General features: G+C 37.6%; 2 protein-coding genes across 2 annotated transcripts in view; one reads left to right on the forward strand and one right to left on the reverse strand.

The window, feature by feature from the left end:
• LOC116173018 (beta-1-syntrophin-like) overlaps nucleotides 1-7,958 on the forward strand; it is a 131,528-nt gene extending 123,570 nt beyond the window's left edge. Inside the window, exon 3 of the mRNA XM_031490306.1 lies at nucleotides 7,836-7,958. Within this exon, the coding sequence (XP_031346166.1) occupies nucleotides 7,836-7,936 (101 nt within the window). The 3' untranslated portion in view covers nucleotides 7,937-7,958. The remainder of the gene's footprint in view (nucleotides 1-7,835) is intronic.
• Nucleotides 7,959-22,913: 14,955 nt separating this feature from the next.
• The window catches only part of LOC116174616, a 3,340-nt gene continuing 2,075 nt past the window's right edge, over nucleotides 22,914-24,178 (reverse strand). Inside the window, exon 4 of the mRNA XM_031492556.1 lies at nucleotides 22,914-23,135. Within this exon, the coding sequence (XP_031348416.1) occupies nucleotides 22,914-23,135 (222 nt within the window). The remainder of the gene's footprint in view (nucleotides 23,136-24,178) is intronic.

Below are 24,178 nucleotides of genomic sequence, written 5' to 3' on the forward strand. Positions count from 1 at the left end.
TTCAGGGAGTGGTTTCGGAGTACACCTTTACGCTCTACGTTTCTAAATTTCAAGTCGCTATCTGCCGCAGTTTCCACTGTAAAACGTAAAATGCCGTTTTTTCCAGTTCCCGTTCCCATGGGAATTTCGGAAGTATTTTACTAAATCTGAAACCTTCTCGGACATCCATCAACTATTCCCCAAAGTTACATTGCATTCGGATCAACGGTTTAGGAATGCATAGGAGACCTACAGATAGACATACATTTTTACTTACAAACTGTATAGAAATAGCTGGTCACGCGGGTCTGTGTGACAACCTACATGAACGACCATCCTTAAGATGGCGAAATTTAGAAATGCTAAATAATATCTGAAATTTAAAAAAAATCTGCATAGTCCGGGAATCGAACGCGCAATCATTTTTACCCAAAATCGTCCTGAAACCTTCATTTTCATGCCTACTTTCTGTCAGTCAAATATTAGTTTCCATAACAGAGGCAGAACAGACTACGTTTTTTGGCACTTTTCACTTTACTGGCCGCACCTGTCACTTTACCGGCCGCATCTGTGACATTGCTAAATGTCTATAATGATTACTGTCATCACTGACAGATTGACATTAATCAAAAGTTCTCTATAAAAATTGAAATTAAAACACGATTTCGGGTAAAATTTAACACAAAACTCGTCAGTAAAATAACATTACTTGACTCGGAAATTAAATTACTCGGCCCCAAAGGGGCCTCGTATTTCAATATTTCCTCGCCTGCAATGTGACATTTTCCTGACTTTTATGTAAAGAACTATTTCAATACCTGTATGTGTCAATAATAATCCAAAATATTATAATCTTCTACTTGGAAACACTGAACCATTTGCGGTTTTGAACCAAATATAGTCGCCGTTAGCCCATAACTGTCTCAGTTGATGATATTGGCAACCGATTTTTTTTTAATTTTTATGTGGTTATTTTCGTTGACCATTGCACGCATTTCGCTGATGTAGTAGACGAAAGTTATAAGTTTCAGGCTTGTTTAGGCATCATTTAGGTACTTTTTCATGAAAAAAATCAAACCAACGCATTTAATTTTTTTGAGAAAATTAACCATTTCTGTTGGAATGTCGAAAAAAGCCCTCAAGCGGCGATATGTGAAACTACCAAAACTTCAAATATAATATTTGTAGCCGAAGAATAATTCTTTTCAATTAACCGGAGTTTGTTAAAATCGGTTCAGTCGTTTCGAAGATACAGGGTGTTCTTTACGGAAACCTTTGAATACCTCCCACCACTTCATTTTTAGAGATACAGGAAAAATTGTCAAACAAAAAAGTTTCAGATTATCGTCGTCTTTAAAGACCGGACATTTTTTTATTAGATTAATATAGCGGAATTCACAGAAAAATCACTTTTTTAGATTCCAGTAAAGTCACTAGATACAGAAAGTACCGCAATCATCCGCCATTTTTGGGCAAATTTGCTGCCAACTTAAAAAAAAATTGACAAATAAAATCTGAATAGCTGTCATTTTTTATAACCTAACTTCATAGTACTGTCATGTTTTATAAAAATATATACAGATATCTCCAAACAGGTGGAACAATCCCTAACATTAAAGTTACTAGAATCTGGTAACTTCCGCCATTTTTGGGCAAAAATCATGCGTTCTCTCTCTAACACACGAGCCCAATGGATTGCGGTACTTTATATATTTAGTGACTTTAGATTCCAGATTGCAGTTACGCCCCCTAGCGGTCATTTCAGAAACTTAAAAATATTTTCCAGGTTTTTCTCGTGGCCGTTTTAGTAACAACTTTTTTTACCGCAAGCCTCTACGATGGACAGGTTCCCAGATACAGTACTTCGCATTTTTATTTGGCCACCCTGTACAATTTGTTCTATGCTTTACCGTTAATGTTAAAATCTGCCTTACATAGCGTTAAACGGACCCCGAGCTACGAGCATATGAAATTGATAAAAAATGTTAGAAGGTACCTTAATTAAGCGTTTTCTACCAAAAAATAGTATAAACCCAAAATTTTCCACAATCTTAATAAGAAGTTGAGTTCATTTCGGTACTTCATATCAGAATGTTGGTAAGAGTATCCCGAGTGCTTTATAACATTGTTCGACGATGTTTTGCAGGTATTTTGTTAAAAATATTAGAAAATGATGGAAAATCATTCATTTGTGTGTAATTACAACATAACAGCAGTTCTCTACATGTTTTACATAATTTATGTGTAAATTATTTACAGATGAGCAGCATTTTATCTATGCTTCATAATTAAAATATTCACCGATTCAAAACGGGACATAACTACATTTTAACCCGTTTCATAAATTCGAGAGAACTAGAGCTCTGTGCGAAAAAGGTTCATATGGAAAAGGCAGCCCACGGACGATGCGAGAGGTGCCTTTCCCCTCTCGTTGGTGCAAGGCGGCCAAGGCTAATCAGCGGTTCATACGGAAAAAGCGTTCGACACAGAAAAGGCGGCCCACGGAAGATGCGAGAGGTGCCCTTCTCCTCTCGGGTGTGGAATGCGGCCGAGGCTAATCGGTGGTTCATACGAAAAAAGCGTTCGATATAGAAAAGGCGGCCCACGGAAAATGCGAGGGGTGCCCTTCCCCTCTCGGATGTGGAATGCGGCCGAGGGTAATCGGCGGTTCATACGGAAAAAGCTTTCAATGTGGAATAGGCCGCCCATGGGAGATCCGAGAGGTGCCCTTCCCCTCTCGGATGTGCAAGGCGATCGAGGCTAATCAGCGGTCCATACGAAAAAAGCGTTCGATGCGAAAAAGGCAGCGCACGGAGGATGTGAGTGATGCCTCTTTCCCTCTCGAGTTTATAAGGTGGTCGAACGGAACCCGCTCTACAACGTTTCTTCTCTAACTCGTTCAAGTTTAGACTGCGTGCACTCCCAAATTGGGTTTTATTAAAGTGTATCCACATGGAAGTGTCGCTGATGTATCCACATGGAAGTGTCGCTGATGTATCCACATGGAAGTGTCGCTTATTTTATATACAGGGTGTTTCGAAATTCGCGCACGCGAATTGTGGGATGGTGTTATACAACGAAAACTGCATAAAAACTTCCTCTACCAGTTTTTGATCAGACCGGCACTTTTTTTTCGACGTGCTGAAGCTTGTTTACTAGCAGACGGCGGACATTTTGAACAATTGTAATTACGTACTCGTCATAATTATAGTTTATTTTGAACCTTCTTTTGTTTATTATTAAGTTTAACAAGTGGCGCAGCGTAGTGAGGGCGGAGATTTTAATAAACCGCGGAAGCTCGAAAATAGCGGTCTGATGGAAAACTGATAGAGGAACTTTTTGTTCAGTTTTTGTCATATAACACCATCCCATAGTCCGTGTGCGCGAATTTCAAAACACCCTGTATAAATCGAAGTAATCCTAAAAGTGTATTGTGTATTATACCTATTATACTACTTTCATTACATAACTGTTAATATACGTTAAACCCAGCATATTTCAATTTAGTAGACGAAGACGTTAACATAACATCATTTACCAACTTGAGAATAATAAACCATTACGAATTTGTAAGAAATACGAAATAACATAACCTCACATTTCGATGAAAGTAAGTGATCTTTTGATTAAGATTGTGGAAAATTTAGGGCTTCTTCCGCAATTTTTTTGTTGAAAACGCTTAAGTAAGGTGCTCTCTAACCATTTTTATTAATTTCATGATCGTGGCTAGGGTCGGTATGACGCTATACACCCTCTTCCACTTTTAATATACTTGCACTAAAAAAGTGTACATATATAGCTTTTGATTACTAGAAAAATTTCTATGGTTCGACCAAATCACTAGGGAAAATATGCATGTGGCGAAAGTAACAACATTACGTTTTAAATCATTTTGGCAATAGGTAGTTGTCAACTGCTTTAACGTAATGGAATTTCTTTATAAATGAATCTGTGCAAAGAAGCGCAGTAGTCACCAACAGTAAATTAGATGCAGCCAAGGCACTCGGAAGTAAATCAAATTCTTTCCGCTTGTTCGCCTTCAATTGAATTCGTCTCGTAAAAAAAAGCGATTTTAAATACCGAACGGAATATATACGGCCGTTTAAATGTCCGATATTAGCGCCGTAAATCAGCGACACTTCAAGAAAATCGAATAACCAGAACGCGATTGTGCCGCCCTTATTAATTCACAGTGCGCGTTTCCGCGCGCACTAAAAATTTAGAAAAATAAAACGCGAACATTTGGAACGTTCAAAATACACTTTACCGGGGTAGTCGACGAAACCGTTTCCATTAACTTTGAAAGTTTACAAATATGGCGCAATCTATCTTTGAAAGCCTTTTCCGCACACTTGTACCCAATTTTTACACATGACAAAGTTTATTTTCTTCGCCGTCAACTTCAAAACCGAATCTTTTTAACATCAATAGAAATAGCACATTAGTAGTTGTTTCAGTTTCTTGTACCACAAGTATACAGAAAATCAGTGTTTGTGAGTGTAAGTTTTGGCTTTCATTTAGTCACTATTCAACAGATTAACACGGCGTTCGACCAATCAGCCCCGTCCTTCTGGATCTTCGTCAGGCATTCGGCAGGGTTTGGCACAAAGGATTGAATCATAAAATCAAAAAATATTGCCTCTCCAGCTTCACAAGCTCCTACAATCCTACCTATCAGACAGGAAATTTCGAACACGAGCCAAAGATGAAGTCTCGACAGTGCACCTAAAAGTAATTTCCCCTGAGTACCACAGGGAAGCGTCTTAGGACCATTCCTCTACACGTTATTCAACTTAGATCTCTCAACCACAACTATAGGCGCATACGACGATGACACAATTATCTTTCCGAATCATACCCACCTTAATCAAGTCGAAGAATGGCTCAAAAGAATATTGCGAATTGAAGTGACGCTCGTGAAGTGAAATTGTATCGGCGTTAGCGAGAGAGAAAAGTTAACAAGTTTGGCCGTTTAAATGTTGTAATAATAATCCGCATGGCGGAAGTGGAAACCGAGTTGAATGCAGTCAAGATAAATAAAAAAGTTCATTGTCCGATTATGTCTATAGAACAAACCGTAACGAGGAAGATCCAATTTTATCATTTCTCAGTTTAATTAGAGCAACCTAATCTTTTTGATTTTGATTTGATTTTTGATTTGAATTTGAATCTTGTTTAATAATCATTATTTAAACACATCTAAAGGAATTTGGGTTGTTTTTATTATTTTGGAAATTTTATATTCGTTTTAAATGAGACTGTTCCTTTAAATTAGTTTTGTTTTTTGTTGGCTACGAGGTGTTACCTACAAGTTACAATTTTTTATCGTTATTATAGTTTTCATGGGGGTAAGTTAGAAGCAATCGTGGCAACGGCATAACGTTTGCATTTCCCGTAGTTGAACATAACGAATTTTTGAATTCAGAATGTAAGAGAAAGTCTGCGGTGCTTTGTAAAAAACAAAAATGATAAAATCGGAAAACTAAATACCTCAAATATTACAATGGAAACCCCTACTTATTTTCAATTATCTAACAACCCTCAGTTACCAATGACTATATGCCGAAGAAATAATTACGTACTTAACACATTGTATGGAACAGTGCATGAACGTCCGCCGTGGTCCTCAAAAGAGCTTATATGTACGCCATTGGTCACAAATACTAAATGGGATACTGAATTAGGCATAATTTTAATGCCGAACGCCTAATTTTAATTAGTTAAGCACCCGAAATGTCAGCTAAATATCCGAAATGAGGAAACGCGAAGAATTAATTTAGTTAACTCTACCTTTTTTTCCCCCGGAAAGGATATCCAATCAGAAAGTGTGTTTATGACATTAAGGGCGCCATTGTTTATTTTACCATAATGTGAAACAATAAATTTTGTAAGCTTTAGGAATCGTAAACAATGACCTTTTTCGTTTGGACGGTGTCTCACTGTCCGCGTTCGCACAATGGCCGCTATCTTTCTCGGATATTTTTTGCTAGCTCGCAACATTAATCATCCTTTACTCCGTAATACTCCCATCCAGTGGTACCCACTGCCAGGACGAGGTTGCAATTTAGAGACAGTCGGGGAAATCGACTTTCCTTTGTATTTTTTTCCGTTTCGACTTCCCGTTAACATTCATACCTCTACCCTAACCGCACAATAACGTTAAGCCGGAAAATGTTTCAAAATCGGAATGCCATATTTATTTATAAACGTACTCGTATATAAAGGTCCACACTTTGACGTATTGCTGTAATAGAAGACAAAAGGAAGGGGATTGGGGATTTCCTTTTATTTTCGCCGATGTTTCCAGAATAATTCAGCAAACAAACGCCGACAACTAAAACTCGTATTGCCATCTCTAAACCTGAAAGAGGCTTTCGGCTAACATCACAAGACGAAATGCGAAGTTTATATAAATAAATTAAATTCTTGTACTGACTTTCGAAATTCTATCAAACGGCATTATGACACAAACACACTTTTACCCTAAACTTAATCGAATTAAACGTTAATTTCATTAAAGCGAAATTCGAAATTCATTTGCATCATGCTTGCTGACGTCATCTCCCCGTTGCTTAAATAACATCAATTATAACATTCGAGTGTGAAATAAAGGCGAAATTAATTTTACGGAGACAGAATTTAGTAATACTTTGCTAAATGTGGCATACGCCTGATGGACGCTTCGCTACTCTTTTCTAATAAATCACAGACTTTAGGTACATTTTGGGAGTTTGTACTTTTCTTAAAAGATTCGTGTAATAAAACTTGGCATTCGAAGTTTTCCACGCTGTCAAATTTTACAAAGTGGGCATCTTTTATATTATGAAAAAAAGGGGTAAATTAATGGTTGTCACTTTTTTAGCGCATGACCCATTTCAAAAGTTCAAATTATCTATTGAAAAGAACCGTCTCTTACAATTTGTTTATCGTAATTGTGAATTTTTCCATATAATCCACATAAGTTCAATTGTATTGAATTCACAATGTCAGGGTGGTAGACGTAGCACTTCATGCCCGTAATACGATGCTATTCAATTCGCCATGATAGTCGTCTTTTAATGATTTTGATGCAAATAGCAGTGAAGTATTCGGTATGGTACGGTCCTGTGACCGGACCAGCGCGAATATTGTTTGCGCGTATCATCGTAGACCTCAGGATATACTCTTGATACCATCATCTTGTTACGATATCCTTGGATTTCTCTTTGAATAAATCTATGTTTCTTCCATAAAAAGGCCACTAACTAACTAACTAAATTCATTTACATGTAGCTTTTGGGAAATTACGTTGGGATCTCACCTATGCTTCATTTGTTCAACAAAGCACGATGATTGAAATCTTTGTTAAATTCCTAAAGTATGTATTTCACGATATACGGCAACCTCTTGTACACAGAATAAAGATATTAAAGTATTTCCATTCCCTTCTGAGTAAGGTTTTAGCATGAACAGTCATCGTTATTTGCTACGTTTTTGATACGCTAAGTGGAAGGAACCATTTTAGCTGCAGGTGCAAACGAGGTTAACGTCGGGTAATTAAACCTTCCGCTATTCGTATTTCATAACTAATTCCCGCTCTCGAAATTGATTATTTGATTTTGAAACGTGACAAAAACTTCCGTTCTATTCGTTTCAAGGTTCCACTCGTTCAGATAGAATTATTTATCAATTCCACTATTGACTTGGCCACACCCATTGGCGACGAACTTCGGTAGAAAGTCCGGGCACAAATGGCATGAAAATTAAACAATAATCCATACCAGCGGGCGAAAGTAGCGGCAGTCGGCGGCAAATTGGATGTGATGTCAAACGGACTCGAGCGCCACCAGAAGATTAAAGTCTTGCTTCCGTTTCAGAACGGTCCCGGAGGTTTGTTACTGTTGGTAACCACAGGCGGTCAGTTAAAGAAATGACAGTCCAGAATTCGGCGGGCAGTTACGTCCAGAGAAGCAACTAAAACGGAATTACGGCACACGAACACGGTAGCGATTGCTCTAACAGTAACGCAAGCAACAAAGCATAAATTAATTAGCGGTATCTACAGGCAATCAAATACAGGAAAAGCAAAATAATACCCCCCTTATAATTAGCGCTTGCGTTTAGCTTTAAAATTAACGGTAAGTACGGTATCGTAACCGTTAAACGCCAAAGGCAAAAAGATCCCCGCTAGACAACGGCTTTACTTTTTATCAAATTCGTCCATTTCATGGAGGGATCGACGGTTTTTCCAACCGACACATCATATTCGATTGTTTACATCCAAAAATTACAACATCTTTATTATGCGGACTGCGATAAACATAAAAATCTGTAATTAATCTTAGAATTTATTTCAGTGAAGCGCGCTTCTAATGAAACCACTCACGACTGGTTCGGATGCGATTTACTGAGATAATAACACTTACTTCATTTGCCGGATTAAAATTTCCAAATTCGCTAGCACTGTAATGTAATGTAATGCTCATTGTTACCTGGAATTTCGGGTCATTCACAACAGGTCTGCGATAATAAAATCCCTAAACACTAGTTTGACATATATAAATCAAGGCTTCAAAATTTGCCGTTTTCAAACTGCGTTGCCCTCTTATCTATGGCCGGATATGATTCAGCCAGACCATATCTTATTTCTCATCAATTTTCGTTAATCTTAAAATTTCAACTAAAAAATTTTGAAAAAACCAACCTTATAATGACTCAACTGTTTACAACTTGTAATACTCAAAAAATTGTCGCAACCCTAAAGAAATTGAACTTGGAAGAAACCACGCTTAAAACCGTTTCAAACATTAAAATCCCTTCGTTATGTTTATTCCACGACCGCAAATGATTTTTCGTGCACATCATCACTGATCCGGTTTGCTCTTAATTTGGTGTTAGGAAACGGCACGTAGGTACTCGATTTTGATTTAATGTGCGACACTCCGTGCTAACAAGTTGCGCGTTTCTTTTTCGAATTCGGTTCTTTACAGCCTTTCGATTTTGGACTGATGAACGCGGCTTTGGCGCTAATTTTAATTTCGGTTTCTTCGACTTGAGATCTACCATCGCTCAAACACGAATTGAAAAAACGTGGCTTTTTCCGCCGATAGCTTTACGTTTACCGCCCGAAAGACGGATCCTCTCTACTTCATTCCTGCTTTCTCAAATTTACAAAAAACCGCCTACAAAATGGCACTAATACCGACCATCTTTATTGGCTAACCAATAGGCAGCAACTACTTAACGCAATCAGGTGCATATAAAAATCATAAATCTAAACCTACCAGATTTCAAGATCGCTTAGTTCGCAGTTCTCCCGTCGCATCATGGCATGACTATGAGTAATTGTGATTCAGCTGTTTTGGTCACTTAAAAAGCACTAAGATCATGTTATCGCACGTCAGACTGTCACTGGTAACGTTTCCCAGGCAATTAATTAGTCACGATGCAGCCAATAACTATTGATTCACAAAAAATTGAGGTGTGCAATGGAATGCGGTTACTGCGCCGCCCACAAATCACCCGTCCAGCAGCGGGTCTAACTTGTCAAAAGTTTATTCCGCAAGAAAAAAATTAAAACAAAATTCCTGAAAGAAAAAAAAAGCTTCCAAGTGTGTTTTGACATAGGTTTTGAGATATTACCCCGCACGCATGCGGGCGACAAGTAAAATAATAAATTACTTAAATTTTATTAATAATCCAAATGATCTGGTTGTACAGGGTTTGCTATATGCAGGCCCACAAAGATACTTGCTGACAACTTCCAGGAATCTTCACTTTTTCTTAATAGAACTGGATGACAAACGAGACTGATTTGATGACTACGATGACAAATTCTCGATAGCTATTCGAAAACTCGGACAACAGCGTTAATCTTTTTACACCACTTTGGTTAACTTGCTTCTACACAAATTTATCATAAAAATGATGAACTGCGTTTTCAAGTAAACAAATGGACTGACTACCCGTACAAACATTCCGTAAACTTAATGGACACCCTCTTCAACCGTCACGAAATCAGCAGCCTCGTTTTCTCGCTATCTCCAGTATTTAACGAAACACCACTTCCCCCTTAACATAAACTCCTTTCTGAATTTTTAAATAAATCCCCAATCACAACGGAACGCGCCAAAATGGTTCCCACTTCTCCAAATAAAACGCTCAATTTGTCGTAAAATCTGCATCTCCTTATCAGCACCAAAACACGTGCGTTAATGAAATTTCGCGTGACAATAAAACTCCTTATCGCAAACGACTAGATGTAATCTTACTTCTAACACCTTGTCTAAATTCAATTTACAAAAGCGATCAAATTTAAACAAGTATTACGCATTTACAAAACAACTCTAAAAGGAAAAGCAAACACTGAAATATAAATTCAAATGAAACCAACTATCTTTGTGTTTTTTGTCAAAATCTTTTCTGCATGTGGGGAAAATAGCGAAAAAAGTATGAGTCATTGTTTTTCCCTTTCATTCCAATTGTTGTTTTTTAGTCTAACAGTTAGACTTCTAACTTCAATGGTATTGAACAAAAAGTACTTTAAGTATAAGAATACTAGATGGCGACCTACAAAATCAAGATTTGTTGAGTATTTTGTCGTCATAGAAAAAAATAGGTTTCACATCAAGAACAAAATTAAGTTGCTCAATTTTATCAATAAAAATGTATCCTTTGGGTTGGATTAAATGAACATTGTAGGTACCTGCTAACCTTTTTCCTAAATGCAGCATGATCCCAAATAGAGTATTATAGACCATTTTTAAACAGCTTTTCACGCCATCATCATATTAGAAGGAGAAACTGAGAAGAGCTTCACTCACTCATTTTACCGACGAATTGGTATCGTGATGATATATCAGAAGAAAATTGCTCCTAATGTAATACATGCAGACAACAGTGCATGAATATCAAAAATCCGAATATTCTAGCTAGACGAACCAATTTTCCTCGATCAATGCTTCTTTACCAGCTACTTATGTAAATTTTTGCACGTTCTACGAAATTGAATTTCATTATGTAAATATATACTATCAAAGGGCGTACAAATATTTGTCATAATTACGTTATCCATATTCAAATGCGCGAAAGGGGCCTTCAGCGACAACTTCAATTGTTAATGGCATTTTCTCAAAGAAGGCGCGCCAGCTCTCGAAAGGAGCCGCTTTTGTCGTCTTATAGCAGGCAACTCTTTCGCATAATTAGATTTTAAACAGAAGTTCCTCGTAAGGGATGGCAGATTAGAATAATTGAGTGTTGGCTTAGGACGTATTTCGCTATGTACCAATTTACGCTACCAAATGTAATAACGAGAGTAATTGAAGTATTACGAAAAGTGTCAAGACAACACAACTCATCTGTTTCCGACGTTGTTAATTTAATCGACGCGTTGTACGAAGTTATTGGCGTGAAAATTGCATCGATTAAACAATTCAGAGAATTTTGTGCAATAAAACGTACGTCGATGTCAGAACCGCAACTTTAAAAACACCAAACAGAATTCTCGTACTGCCAGCTCGTAGTTCCTAATTTTCTTAGGTTTTTCTGTTTAGCAAAATTTATAAAATTACACAAGGAATAAAAGTTTGCAAAATAGTAAGGCGGTTGGTTGCTAAGCGCTAAGCGGCGAACTATTTTAAATCCAAATTTGTATTTCAACGCCAAACTCACAATACCTACAAAGTAGCTACTACGCAAAAACGACTACATGCGCGGAAACTACAACGCGCAATTTGAATTCAATTATGGCAGTTGGAACGGTTTTAAGGGTGGTTTCCTCCAATTTAAGATTTTGAGTTGAATTTCTGTGGAGTTGCTCAATTTTTTGGATTCAGTATTATGCAGGGTGGTCTCATTAAATGATAGGTTTTTTCGAATTTTGGGTGAATGGTTTTCGAAAGCGGTCCTGGCTAGTTAAGTAGATACGACGAAAGTAATAGAATATTCTATTATAGTACTGGGGGTGCTCCCAGTCGATCCCTCCACTGCAATCTTTAACAAAGTCCAGGATTTTGATAGGGTAAACCCTCTACTTCCACTTGTCTATTGTTTTCATTTCCATCCATTCTGTATGCTTCACATTGGCAAATGACAAATGGCAAAAAACGATCGCGAGCGACTTAAAATTAATGCCTTTTCCTTCAGCACTTGAGGGCGGTTAATAGCATTCGCGAGCGAAAAAAGACGCTCAAGAGCGGAAAGGCGCTCGCGAGAGAAAAAAACGCTCATGAGCGGAAAAACCGTTCGCGGGTAGAAAAAAGCGCTCGAGCGCCGAGCACTTTAAGTAAACGCTCGAGTATCGAACACCCAGCGACCGCTCCGAAAAGTGCTCGCTGGGAAGCTCTTTTTCCGCTTGGAGCGCTTTTTCAACCGAAACGCTCGCGAGCAGTACCCAGCTATGGGTAGAATTTACTCCCTTGCTTTCCATAGCAGTTTTAATCGATTCTAGAAGGAAATTGGCAAACGCCCCCTCTATATCTAGAAACGCCCCTAGAGCTACTTCCTTACAAGAGATCGCCCTTTCAGCTACATCCACTACTGCTGATTTTTCCTGGTTGATAGGTACATTGGTGTTTACTGATGGGTTAGAACCCCAGCAACACCTTGGCTTAGGGGTATGAGTCTCGCCCAGACTTTTACTTCCCTTTACGCCATAGGTATATATCCCAGGGCAAAACTGGCCCTTAGAAATGTACATAGTGTGCAGACTAGCAGATAGAGGCCTTGTTGTAGTAGAGCCGGAAAGATTCGATCCGTCCCTGGGGATTTATACGGATGGAAAGAATGGTTAGGTTCACTATCTGTCGAGCGAAAACCCTGCTTCTCTATTCTCCCTGAGAGGTGGTTCCGGAGTAATTGGTTCGCCCGCCTCATTTTGAGAGAGGGTCTTTGATTCCGGAAATGTGGTTGAAGGGGTTCTTTCCCCCCCTCAATTTTCGCCAAGGAACCGATTCCACCCTCTGTTCCTTTTTGTAAGGCTGTTCGGACCTTCTGGACTTGAGTTATTGACTTCTGCGGAACAGTTATCGAGCACTTTTACGTTCTCTCTATAGAGGCCCCAGTTGGTTCTTATTTTCAAAATCAATATATCTATGGTCAGATAGCGAAGGCTCTTCCAACACATGCCATTTAGTACTGAACTGCAGGTATGTCAATGACCTCCCTTCTCTATTATTGACGAAGGTTGGTTCATTCCCCTCTGCCTCTACCTTCGACTGGGCCACGACGTCACCCTGGTGAAGTTCACAAAGCGTCGATGGTTGCAAGTGGCCCCCATCTTGTCCCAGGAAGCTTCAATCAAAGTTGGTCCCTTGGGGTCCTCCTTCCTGTCTACCACACACCAATTGCTGGTTGTAATTCCAGCATTTTGGGTTTCGATCTTTTTAGCACAGGGATCCAGGCGTGTGCCCTTACTGCTTTTGGGAAGCTCTTCGCTTTAACGAAGTTTCGCCTGGTTCCACGGAGCTGCTCTCGCTCTCGCTCTCGCTAGCTCTGCGCATACGATCAGCAGCGCTCCCCCGGCGACACTCCTTGAATTTGGGCGAAACTGTCCCAATTGACAAAGCGTCGACTTTGTCAAAGATCCAGGTTTTGATTCACTCTGTCTCCGCTTCCGACAGCGTTCCTTCCAAATCTTCACGGACAAAGGCCATCCTGAAGCTTGTAGCCGCTTCGCTAAAGGTTCTGGTATCCTTTAAGGCCTTTTTTGAGCTACTTTCCTTGAGAGTGCTGCCATCACACTGGTGTCGCTTTTGCATCCCAGACTTCCGTGCAGTCTTGGTAGGTGCGTTACCTGGGTGCTTAGGGCTCTCAGGTTCCCCTACTTCAGTAGATAGGAGATCAGGTTGCTTATAGTTCCTGCCTCATCTTTTTGAGCTTCCGGTGCTGCCTCGGAAAGTTTTTTAGGCTCTCCAGTACCAGGTGCTCCGGAAATAATTTGCAGGGTTTTTTATTTATTTTCCTGGTGCATATTATGCGTCCCATGGGTATAAATAAGGGAAATAAATGTCCACACGCGCCTTGGCCACGATACGACAGCCGGGCCGGGTAGCTGGTTCCCGATACTGTCCTTGGTTGCTATCAGTCACAGTTTCATAAGTGACTAACATCCCTACGCTTATTCGCTTAGGCCGTTCCCCTGCCCACCACATAGGGACGCCCTCAAGTCATCTAAATCGACCATCCGCGAATTTTTTTTATTAACGGTTTAATTTATAGTGAAAAGATATAAAAAAATTAATTAGGCCTTTGTACAGGGTGGTTTTGGGGCCGCTAAAGAGTTTTCGTGAAATAGTGTCGAAGTTCATCGATGACAGGCAGCATAAATCGAATGATTGACCTGAATTAACTCGTGCATTCTAAATTTGGAAGTGTGAACGGTGTGTAATCAGTAAAACGTGTATAATTTTTACATGCGTCGACCAATTTGTCTCAGATTTTGCAAACACATGCCTATAGTTTCACACCGGTGTCAAGTTAGCCCCCCCCCCCCACTTTTGGAATTTTCAGAATATTTTTATTGCAATCGTTTGTTGGTCATGTGTTGGTGTTTGTTAGATACAGTTTCACGTTTTTGGTTGATCGTTATTGAATTATTCAAATTTCAAAATTTGAGCGTATAGTTAGCCCCTCACTTTTTGAATTTTCACAATATTTTTATTGCAGTCGTTTCTTGATCGTTGTTGTTAGTGTTTGTTAGTTACAGTTTCACGTTTGTTGGTTGATAATTATTTTATTATTCAAAATTCAAAAATTTTGACGTCTAGTTCCCCCTCCCCCACTTTTGAAATTTTCAGAATATTGTTATTGCAATCGTTTGTTTGTTGGTGTTTATTAGTTACATTTTTACCTTTGTTAGTTGATCGTTATTAAATTATTTAAAATTCAAAAATTTGGGCGTATAGTTAGCCCTCCACTTTTTAAATTCTCAAAGTATGTTTATTGCCATCGTTTGTTGGTCGCTTGTTGATGTTTGTTAGTTACTGTTGTCTGGGCAAATATTCAGCTTTGCAGATGACACCGTAGTTATGTACACTTCCACATCGTGGAGAAACCTAAAACAAGAAATTGAATCTGATTTTGGTGGAATACTGCAATGGCTTCGACATAACAAATTAACGTTAAATCAACAAAAAACCACATACTTACCATTTGCATCATACGAAACTGGACTTCCTAACTTGGGACCTCTCCATGTGGGATGTGGCGTAACAATTATGGAAGCGACATCGGTTAAATATCTGGGAATCACCGTAGATCGGCACCTGAGATGGGACCACCATACCAGACACCTTGCACATAAAGTTAGAAATCTTCTACCTACCTTTCGTTATCTACGATCATCTTTACATAAACAACAACTAATCACAATCTATTATGCTCTTGTACAATCATTATTATCATATGGAATCATCGGATGGGGAGGATCATACGACTGCTATTTGAATAGAATTCACGTAATCCAAAAATGGATACTACGTATTATTTACAAAAAGAATATCCGTTTCTCTAGTGACGAATTATATAGGGAAACCCAAATCTATGATCTAAGGCAGCTATATTGCTTAAAAATACTATTACGTTCAAAACGATATAGAATTCCCATAATGACTCACGAATATACCTACAATACCAGGCGAGAAGATTACATCTTGTACCCTAGAGCCCACAAAACGATTGGTCAACGCAGTGCGAAGTATTTGGCCCCGAGGATATTCGCCACGTTACCTTTGGAATTAAAAAACCTACAGTCTTACCACATATTCAAAAAGATGGTTAAAACATGGCTACATACCAAAAATAGAAAACTCTTCTCTTCAATAGTAAACAACGATTAAGGATTGCACCGGCATACAAAATATACTAACTAATAATAATAAATAAAAGTAAAGAATCATGATTACGTAAGTCCGATTACCCGATTACGTCCAATTACCTTAAATCACATCATTTACCCTGCTTATACTTACCACCGACCGGAGTCATTATATCACATACAAGTAGATAAACTACTTCTGTGATTATTTAAATGTTTATTCATAGAATATGGTTTATTATACATTCGATATATTTAATTCTATTGTTACATTTTATTTTATTTTTGTTGTTGAATAAACATTATTATTATTACATTTTCACGTTTGTTGATTGATCGTTATTTAATTATTCAAATTTCAAAATTTGAGCGTATAGTTAGCCCCTCACTTTTTGAATTTTCACAATATTTTTATTGCAGTCGTTTCTTGATCGTTGTTGTTAGTGTTTGTTAGTTACAGTTTCACGTTTGTTGGTTGATAATTATTTTATTATTCAAAATTCAAAAATTTTGACGTCTAGTTCCCCCTCCCCCACTTTTGAAATTTTCAGAATATTGTTATTGCAATCGTTTGTTTGTTGGTGTTTATTAGTTACATTTTTACCTTTGTTAGTTGATCGTTATTAAATTATTTAAAATTCAAAAATTTGGGCGTATAGTTAGCCCTCCACTTTTTGAATTGTCAAAGTATGTTTATTGCCATCGTTTGTTGGTCGCTTGTTGGTGTTTGTTAGTTACATTTTCACGTTTTCTGATTGATCTTTATTTAATTATTCAAAATTGAAAAGTGTGGGGGTATAGTTGTTAGTTACATTTTGACGTTCGTTGGTTGATCATTATTGAATTATTCAAAATTCGAAAATTTGGGCGTGTAGTTAGCCCCCCACTTTTGGAATTTTCAGAATATTGTTATTGCAATCGTTTGTTTGTTGGTGTTTATTAGTTACATTTTTACCTTTGTTAGTTGATCGTTATTAAATTATTTAAAATTCAAAAATTTGGGCGTATAGTTAGCCCTCCACTTTTTGAATTGTCAAAGTATGTTTATTGCCATCGTTTGTTGGTCGCTTGTTGGTGTTTGTTAGTTACATTTTCACGTTTTCTGATTGATCTTTATTTAATTATTCAAAATTGAAAAGTGTGGGGGTATAGTTGTTAGTTACATTTTGACGTTCGTTGGTTGATCCTTATTGAATTATTCAAAATTCGAAAATTTGGGCGTGTAGTTAGCCCCCCACTTTTGGAATTTTCAGAATATTTTTATTGCAATTGTTTGTTGGTCGTTTGTTGGTGTTTATTAGCTACATTTTGACGTTCGTTGGTTGATCCTTATTGAATTATTCAAAATTCTACAATTTGAGCATTTAGTTAGCCCCCCCCCCCAAGTTATAATATTTCATTTTTGTTAGTTGTAATCCTTTGTTGGTCGTTTATTTGTGTTTGTTTAGTACCGTTTGTTGGTTGATAGCATCCTCATAATAAATTTTGTAAGATTTGGTCGTGAAGTTAGCCCCCGACTTTGCTGTGTAGACCGCCTGATCGGCAAGAACCTCTTGTTTTCGTTTGTTTCGTTTTAGTAGGCGGTTAAGCTCATAGAATTAGTGAAACGTGTATTTCGTGTGAAATTCCAAAACTCGTTTACTATTTGTGCCCGTCGTTTCATCGCCAAATGTGCGTTAGATTGTTACTCTCAAGTGCAATGATTAAGATACCAATCTAATCCTCCTACCTTCCCACCAATTAAATAAAACCTAGCGTCGTTACTGGCCGAGATTAAATATTAATTGTTCGGGAAAGCATGTGTACTTGTGTCGAGAATAGAGGAACACAATCAATGATTAAAGTGAATGCAACGAAATGGCATAATAATTAGTGCATAAATAGTTATTTCGTCAAAAGATACGGTTCCGCAAATGACGTGATGTAAGTACCGTCGTGTGCGAATTGTTGGACATATACGACGTAATGAGGGAAACAATTCCATTGCAGCATGGAAATCAAATATGAATGCAGCGCTGCAAAGATGGTGCAGTGGCTGTAAATATGAAATGAAGCGACTTTAAGATGGCGTTCCCATGTTACTGCTCATTCGTGTCGGAGATAAAAGTAACAAACATTGCACGTTCGGTGCTTCGGATTCCTCAATAGCAAACACGTTTTTTACCTTCCTCTTCTGCGTGACAACAATTAGAACAAAACCGTTTTCACCTCATTGTCAAAGGAAAAAAAATGAACCTCGTTTAACGTTTCCCTCATTATTCTTTGGAATAATTGCGGAATCTGAAACGAAAATAATTAAACTTTTTCAAATGAAAGGTTACGTGTAGGATTTCCCCCTTTCTTTTTTGCCGCCATTATTTTGCAGCAGGAAGCTGTACGTTATTTGAAATTCTGTTGTAAGCTTTAGGTAGGGCTAGCTTGTGTTTGGAAAACCCCACTGAGAATTGAAATTAAATGTTCGCCGTTTTCAGCTGAAAACATGACATAAACGTTTTGTTAAAAAAAACCGCAACTTCCACCAAAAATACTACGCGCTTTAACTATCCTAGCATTTTTGAATTCATTATCATTGGACAATCGGACACGAACGTTCAAAAGAGACTCGTGACGGAAATCGTAAACAAGACGAAGTGGAATTGGATTGATCGGTAAATTCAATTTTCAAACTTTACGCTCCAAAAAATAGATTAATTTCGTTCAGGCGTTCAAGTTATGTACCATGAAAGCGTGAAAAATTAATTTAAAAACTAAGACGTAAGAATCTAATAGCTGCTCCGAGTTCACGAAAGCGTCCAAGATCTTCGATTATAACTCATTTGCTACCTACTGCGTAAATAAACGACGTAACTGCATTAATAAACCATCCGATAACAAGCAAAGTTTAGGGAGCAGCTTTAATTTTTATTTGGTATGTTGATCCCTCGTCTGTTTAATTCCAATTAAAAATTGTTTATTTGAATAAGCTAAGAACTGATCTCAATTTAAGCTCATCATAGCTGATACTGACGATATAAAATGTGTCATCTGCTAGTAGTTGAAATAGAAATGATATAGTGTAGAACCAAGAAGAATGCGTATTAGCGAGTTGTAACGGGAGCCCGTTTAAATGGTTCAATTGGGGCCAATGTCGTGGAACAACTACCATCAACCGTCATTACAGTCAAAAGATATGCACATGGGAGCAGTCATATTAGGAGAGGGCGCAGGGTAGAATTTAGACCGAAAGAAGAGTTCATTTTACGTGGCGTTTTTCTTTTACCGCATCCAGAACACATTTTTTTAAATGATGGACACCTTGGTGAAAAATAATTACCTTCTCTTGAAAACAAAAACCGATACTCCCCTTCGAAACCCGCTTAAACAAGTTAGCTTGTTTTTGCGTATTGCGATTTTAAACGTTCGAGATCTAGGATAGTTTACAATTACGGAAATACCGCATCCAGAGAATGTGAGGACGCATTGGCAAGGAACAAACCTGTCTAGTGATGGGCCTACGTTATAGTGTGAAACGATGTGCTCGAGGATGTGTATGTCGGTCGGAGGAACCGACATAATTAGCACACAAGAAATGGGGGAAACGTGAAAAACATTTATAATTCGAAATACAAACAATAATTGTCCTCTCATTACCGCGAGAATAGCTCTAGGGACTTCATTGATAAAAGGAAGGAAAACCTTCCAGGAAATGTAATCGCTTACTTTCTTATTATCTGGTACACTCTGTATTTTAATTTGTACATTGAGATTTATTGATACGCATCGACGATCATAAATCTCATCCGGTAGGTATATGTGAAAGGCTGATACATATTTCACGAGTCAGGAGCCGATGTATTTTTGCATCAAAATTGAATTATTTCGGATACGAAATTAATTTCCTATCCAAAACATTTGGCACACGTATCGTAATATATCATCGATAATTACTATTCGATAAGCTGGATTTGAAATATTAAATTTGTAAGACTAATTGCCGTACGATTGTTGGTCAATTCGGGTGAAAAATTGTATAAAAGTTAAACGTGCAAATGCGAGATAATTTCAGTTAACGTTCTTTTACAGGATTTTTTCTGCTTTATTTTCTCGGGCTACTTGAATTGATAAAATTGAAATCGTATAGTTCAACTGGTGTCCGAATGTCGAACTCGATTTCAACTGTAACTAAAATTCCCGCATTGTGCTAGATTTGAAATTTTTGTCCATGAAATGTTTTACTTCTTTTCTACCTATCATAGAATACTTCAACTTACTCTTTAAATATTTCCATTTCTTAACCTACCCTTCCCTTCTCTTGCAAGAATTTTCTGCTGTAAAAATATGATTTGGTACGTAAACTGCAGTAAACCGAAGCAAAAGAGCTATGGTGGAGAACGATTTGCATTTATCATTTCCTCTAGAAACGCTTCGTCGGATGGTTTCGTCTATTTGTTAGAGTACAATTCCCATCACAGGGTTGAAACCTTCAAACGTGTTCTTTCACAACTAAATTGATACGAGTTTTCCGTTACCTACCTAATTAATTATAGAACAATTTGGAGTACTTTTCCGACAACTTGACGGTTAATAAGGAAGGAGATCATTATTACCCAATGTGAAATCTAACTCGATTTTGATTTCTGTTGGCGTTATCCCTTTAAAAATGTTTTATAGCCGATCCAACACAATTTCGTTATGGTACTTGAATTCGAGATCAATGTTATTGTGTATCACAATTATTAGATGCTTAGTTTTGTTTAAATAATCGCCTTGTATTTTGATGTTTACTGTTCAGTGAAATTACGTGTAAAAAATTAGGAAATAATTGCGTTGTGTTATTGTAAAGATTTATCTCAGGTCTTGCGATAAGGAATTCGTTATCGCTGTGTAAAAGCTAATTAACTTCTAGATGTCGAAAGGAAGGACAGATTTGAGTTTATCGAAGACGCGAAATAATTGATACAAATGAGGACGCCGGTGATTTTTTTTTTCGAAGTTTTGATTGGTGGATGTTGACAAAATGATAAAGGTGGATTGAAAAAGTCGAAGAAAGGGAAAGTCGTTAAATAAACGAATTAGACGAAAAACAGAGCTGTTTTGGTGTTTGGCATTCAGCGTTAATGATTTTTTTAAAGACAGTCAGTCTTGGTGTTCGTAAAGTTTTTTATAATAGAAAGTTTTAGATAGTGCTTTAAGAGGTTTTATTATGTCGTTATTAGAGGGAATGTTATAATTCGAGTTAAGTCTGGAGTGAACGAACGGGAGAATGCAATTACCTAGGCACTACTGCTTGCTCATGTTGATAAAACTCCTTTTTACGTTTGATGAGTAACCCGTCGAGTATACTCTCGTTAATACTCTCCTCCATAAGGCGTATGAAAGATACGGCATCCGTTCACCCAGATTCACTGGAATTTGGGTAGCTCATGCACCAAACTTTCCGGGGATACTTAGCTTTGCGATTTAAAGGGCGGTCGATGCTAAATCAATAGTTAATAAAGAAGAGGGGGTACTACCAGTAATTCGAAAAATGTCAAGGAGTCGCCAGTTTTAGGCATTCTATTTACTCGTCGACTTTGTTACTCTTTGAATTTGCTAACAAAATATGGAAGCAACATTGCCCTACATTTTAACTCCCCTCGTTACGTAGCTACTGATGTTCAAAATAACACATTTCACGCGCGAAAAAATGCAGTGGTTATTAAAAATGAATTCGATTTACGATGTAACGTTTTAAACAACGGGGTTGTCGTTGCGTAAGGGAAGCTAAAATTAACATTTGGGGATGCTCGTTATCGACAAGGTATACAGCTGTTACACCGTTCGTGCTTACGTGCGGGGGTTGCTTATTTGATAAGTTGGAGACTTGTTTAACTTAGCTAAACTTGCATATAATTAAATGTATAATCTGAAAACAGTATGTCTTAATCGCACACTATTCGGCATTTGGAACTTTCCTTTGTTTCTACCTTCACTGTATTTAGAATTGGCACCTCCACTTAGAAGTGAACGATACGAATTATAATTCTGAAAGCGCATACTTCTATTACGGTTTCAGAGAAGTAAGAAAAATTGCGCTACCACTGAAAAATTAACAAAGGCTAGTCTTACCTCTAGAATTAATACAAAGGACTTGATTTTGATCGACCGAAAAATGAATATTTCTGAGAGATTATTATAAGTCATAATAATGTATTTATGCTACTACAATTTGACTTTGCACATGAACATGAATTTATGGGTATTAAAAGTGTTGTTTAAGTGTTTTCTTGTTTTTAAAGTTTTTAGCGCATGTTTGGTTCTCAAAAACGAACTTTTACTAATTGTCGACAATTCGGTCGATTCGATCGATATCTGGTAGAACGTTCGGGTTTTCGTTATTATATTCGTACTATCGTGTTATTCCCGCATCGCTTCATCTGAAAGCTGAGAGCCATTCCTGAAGTTGACTTTGAATTTATGAATCGATCGAAATGTGGGTAATGGAATGTCGTAGAACCTTTGGCGTTGCGGCATTAGATATGTACAATCGAGTTATTTTTGCGTCCCTTAACCTGAAAACTACTGATCTGTCACATCAAAAATACGCTTAAGTCTAGTGACGGTAGGTCAGAGACTTTTTTAACTTGTTTAATACTACAGAGCAATAATTTACACCGCTCTTATGAAACATCACATTTGCCGCAACACAAATGATACTGTAGCTATACTAAACATAACCTTAAAATGTATATTAAAAGCAATCATGTTGTTTAAAATTTAACTTTCACTTTTATTGTTACTGCATTCCAAGCAGACTATATTGTTTAAACGTAACCTTAAGTTCTATTGTTTGCATCCCAAGCCAGTAACCAGTTTCAGGTGGACAGGAATTTGTATGATTCATGTATTTTTGTAATATAGCAGTCATTAGCAAGTTGACTTGCAAGCGATACAGTCCATTGCATTAAACGGAATTATTAATATTAATATTCTTGAACCAGTCTTTTTGTAACACATGTAAATAACATGTATTAGTTTCCAAATTGTTTGAAATTACATAGCAAACATTATTTTGTAACTGAAACGTGATTTACTTTCTTCTACAGATTGAATATTGAGCGAATTACAATACATGTTCGAAGTGGTCACCCCCGTTAAAGAGACACAAATCCATTCTCTTCTTCTAGTTTTTGAAAAATGGATGAAGTTGCTGTTGTGTTATGTTCTGAACAGTCGCTTCCACCTTCCATAGCTGCACGTAATTCTTGCAATTCGCCGTCGTGAAGTTGACCAATAAACCCTTATAACATTGCCCGGTAACGTTCGGGATTAACAGTATTGTCACAGAATATCGGCCCGACATCGCTAACCGCACGCCTACTTTCACAGGATGCAGCAGGGCTTCCTGATAAACATACGGGATTTCAGTACTCTAAGTTCAGTAGTTTTGGAAATGAGAGACCAAGCCTCATCCGAGAAATAACTTGTATCTAACTAGCTGTCGTTTCGCAGAGTTTCATTAGACCAATTGCAATAATTGACACGTTTTTCAAAGTCGGGACGACGACGTTCTTGTAGCACGGTTACTTTGTTCGGGTAGAAATGCTACTTTTTAATCGTTATTTACTGACAGGTTCCGTATGACAATGGGCGACCAGGGGATTGTCCACAAGCAACACTTCCTGTATCGTTAAATCGCTTAACTACACGTTCAGGATATGCTTCTCGAAATTACTACATGCACAGGCGAGTCGACTACGTCCAAACTCCGTCCCCGTCTTTACTTCCATTACGGAAATAGGACCGCAAAATCAGCTTATTTTCTTCCAAAGTAAAAGGCATGTCGCAGTTGCAGAATATTACAATCTAAAACGATAAAACATAAATTTCTGATTTAAAATGTAATTTAGCCACCTTGTTTTACCAAATTGGTAGCCTTGACAAAGAATGTCTTGTAAAACGGAAAGATAATGTGAACAAATGGTTGTGGAAATAAATGGATCAAACAGGAGGTGACAGGAGGATTAGATTTAGAGGTTATGTACACAGAATACGGCCTTCTCAGAATAGAAACAGCAATGTTACAAATTTGTATGGTATTTTGGCGGACCCTGGTGGGTGTACTGTGAACTAAAGCATCAAAATCAGAGCAGCGCCATCTGGTGACCAGCCATGAAATAATTTCCCCAATTCGATCCAATTCATAAATATCGATAAAAAATACACAGTTGTTAAATTAAAGTGTATTTAGATACAATCACATTACATTATTTAACACATCAGAGAACTTAAATTACATGTTTACAAATTACATATAAAACTCAGAAGTGAGTGGAACTTACGCTTTGTAGATGTTAACACTATGCAGAAAGATCCTTACATAACGATTTGTCGTACGAAATATTTGGTTTTAATTGCTGTTTAGACTACATATTTTTGTTAAAAAAT

Source organism: Photinus pyralis, unplaced genomic scaffold (genome assembly GCF_008802855.1).
Source record: "Photinus pyralis isolate 1611_PpyrPB1 unplaced genomic scaffold, Ppyr1.3 Ppyr1.4_LG6, whole genome shotgun sequence".
Classification (NCBI taxonomy): Eukaryota; Metazoa; Arthropoda; class Insecta; order Coleoptera; family Lampyridae; genus Photinus; species Photinus pyralis.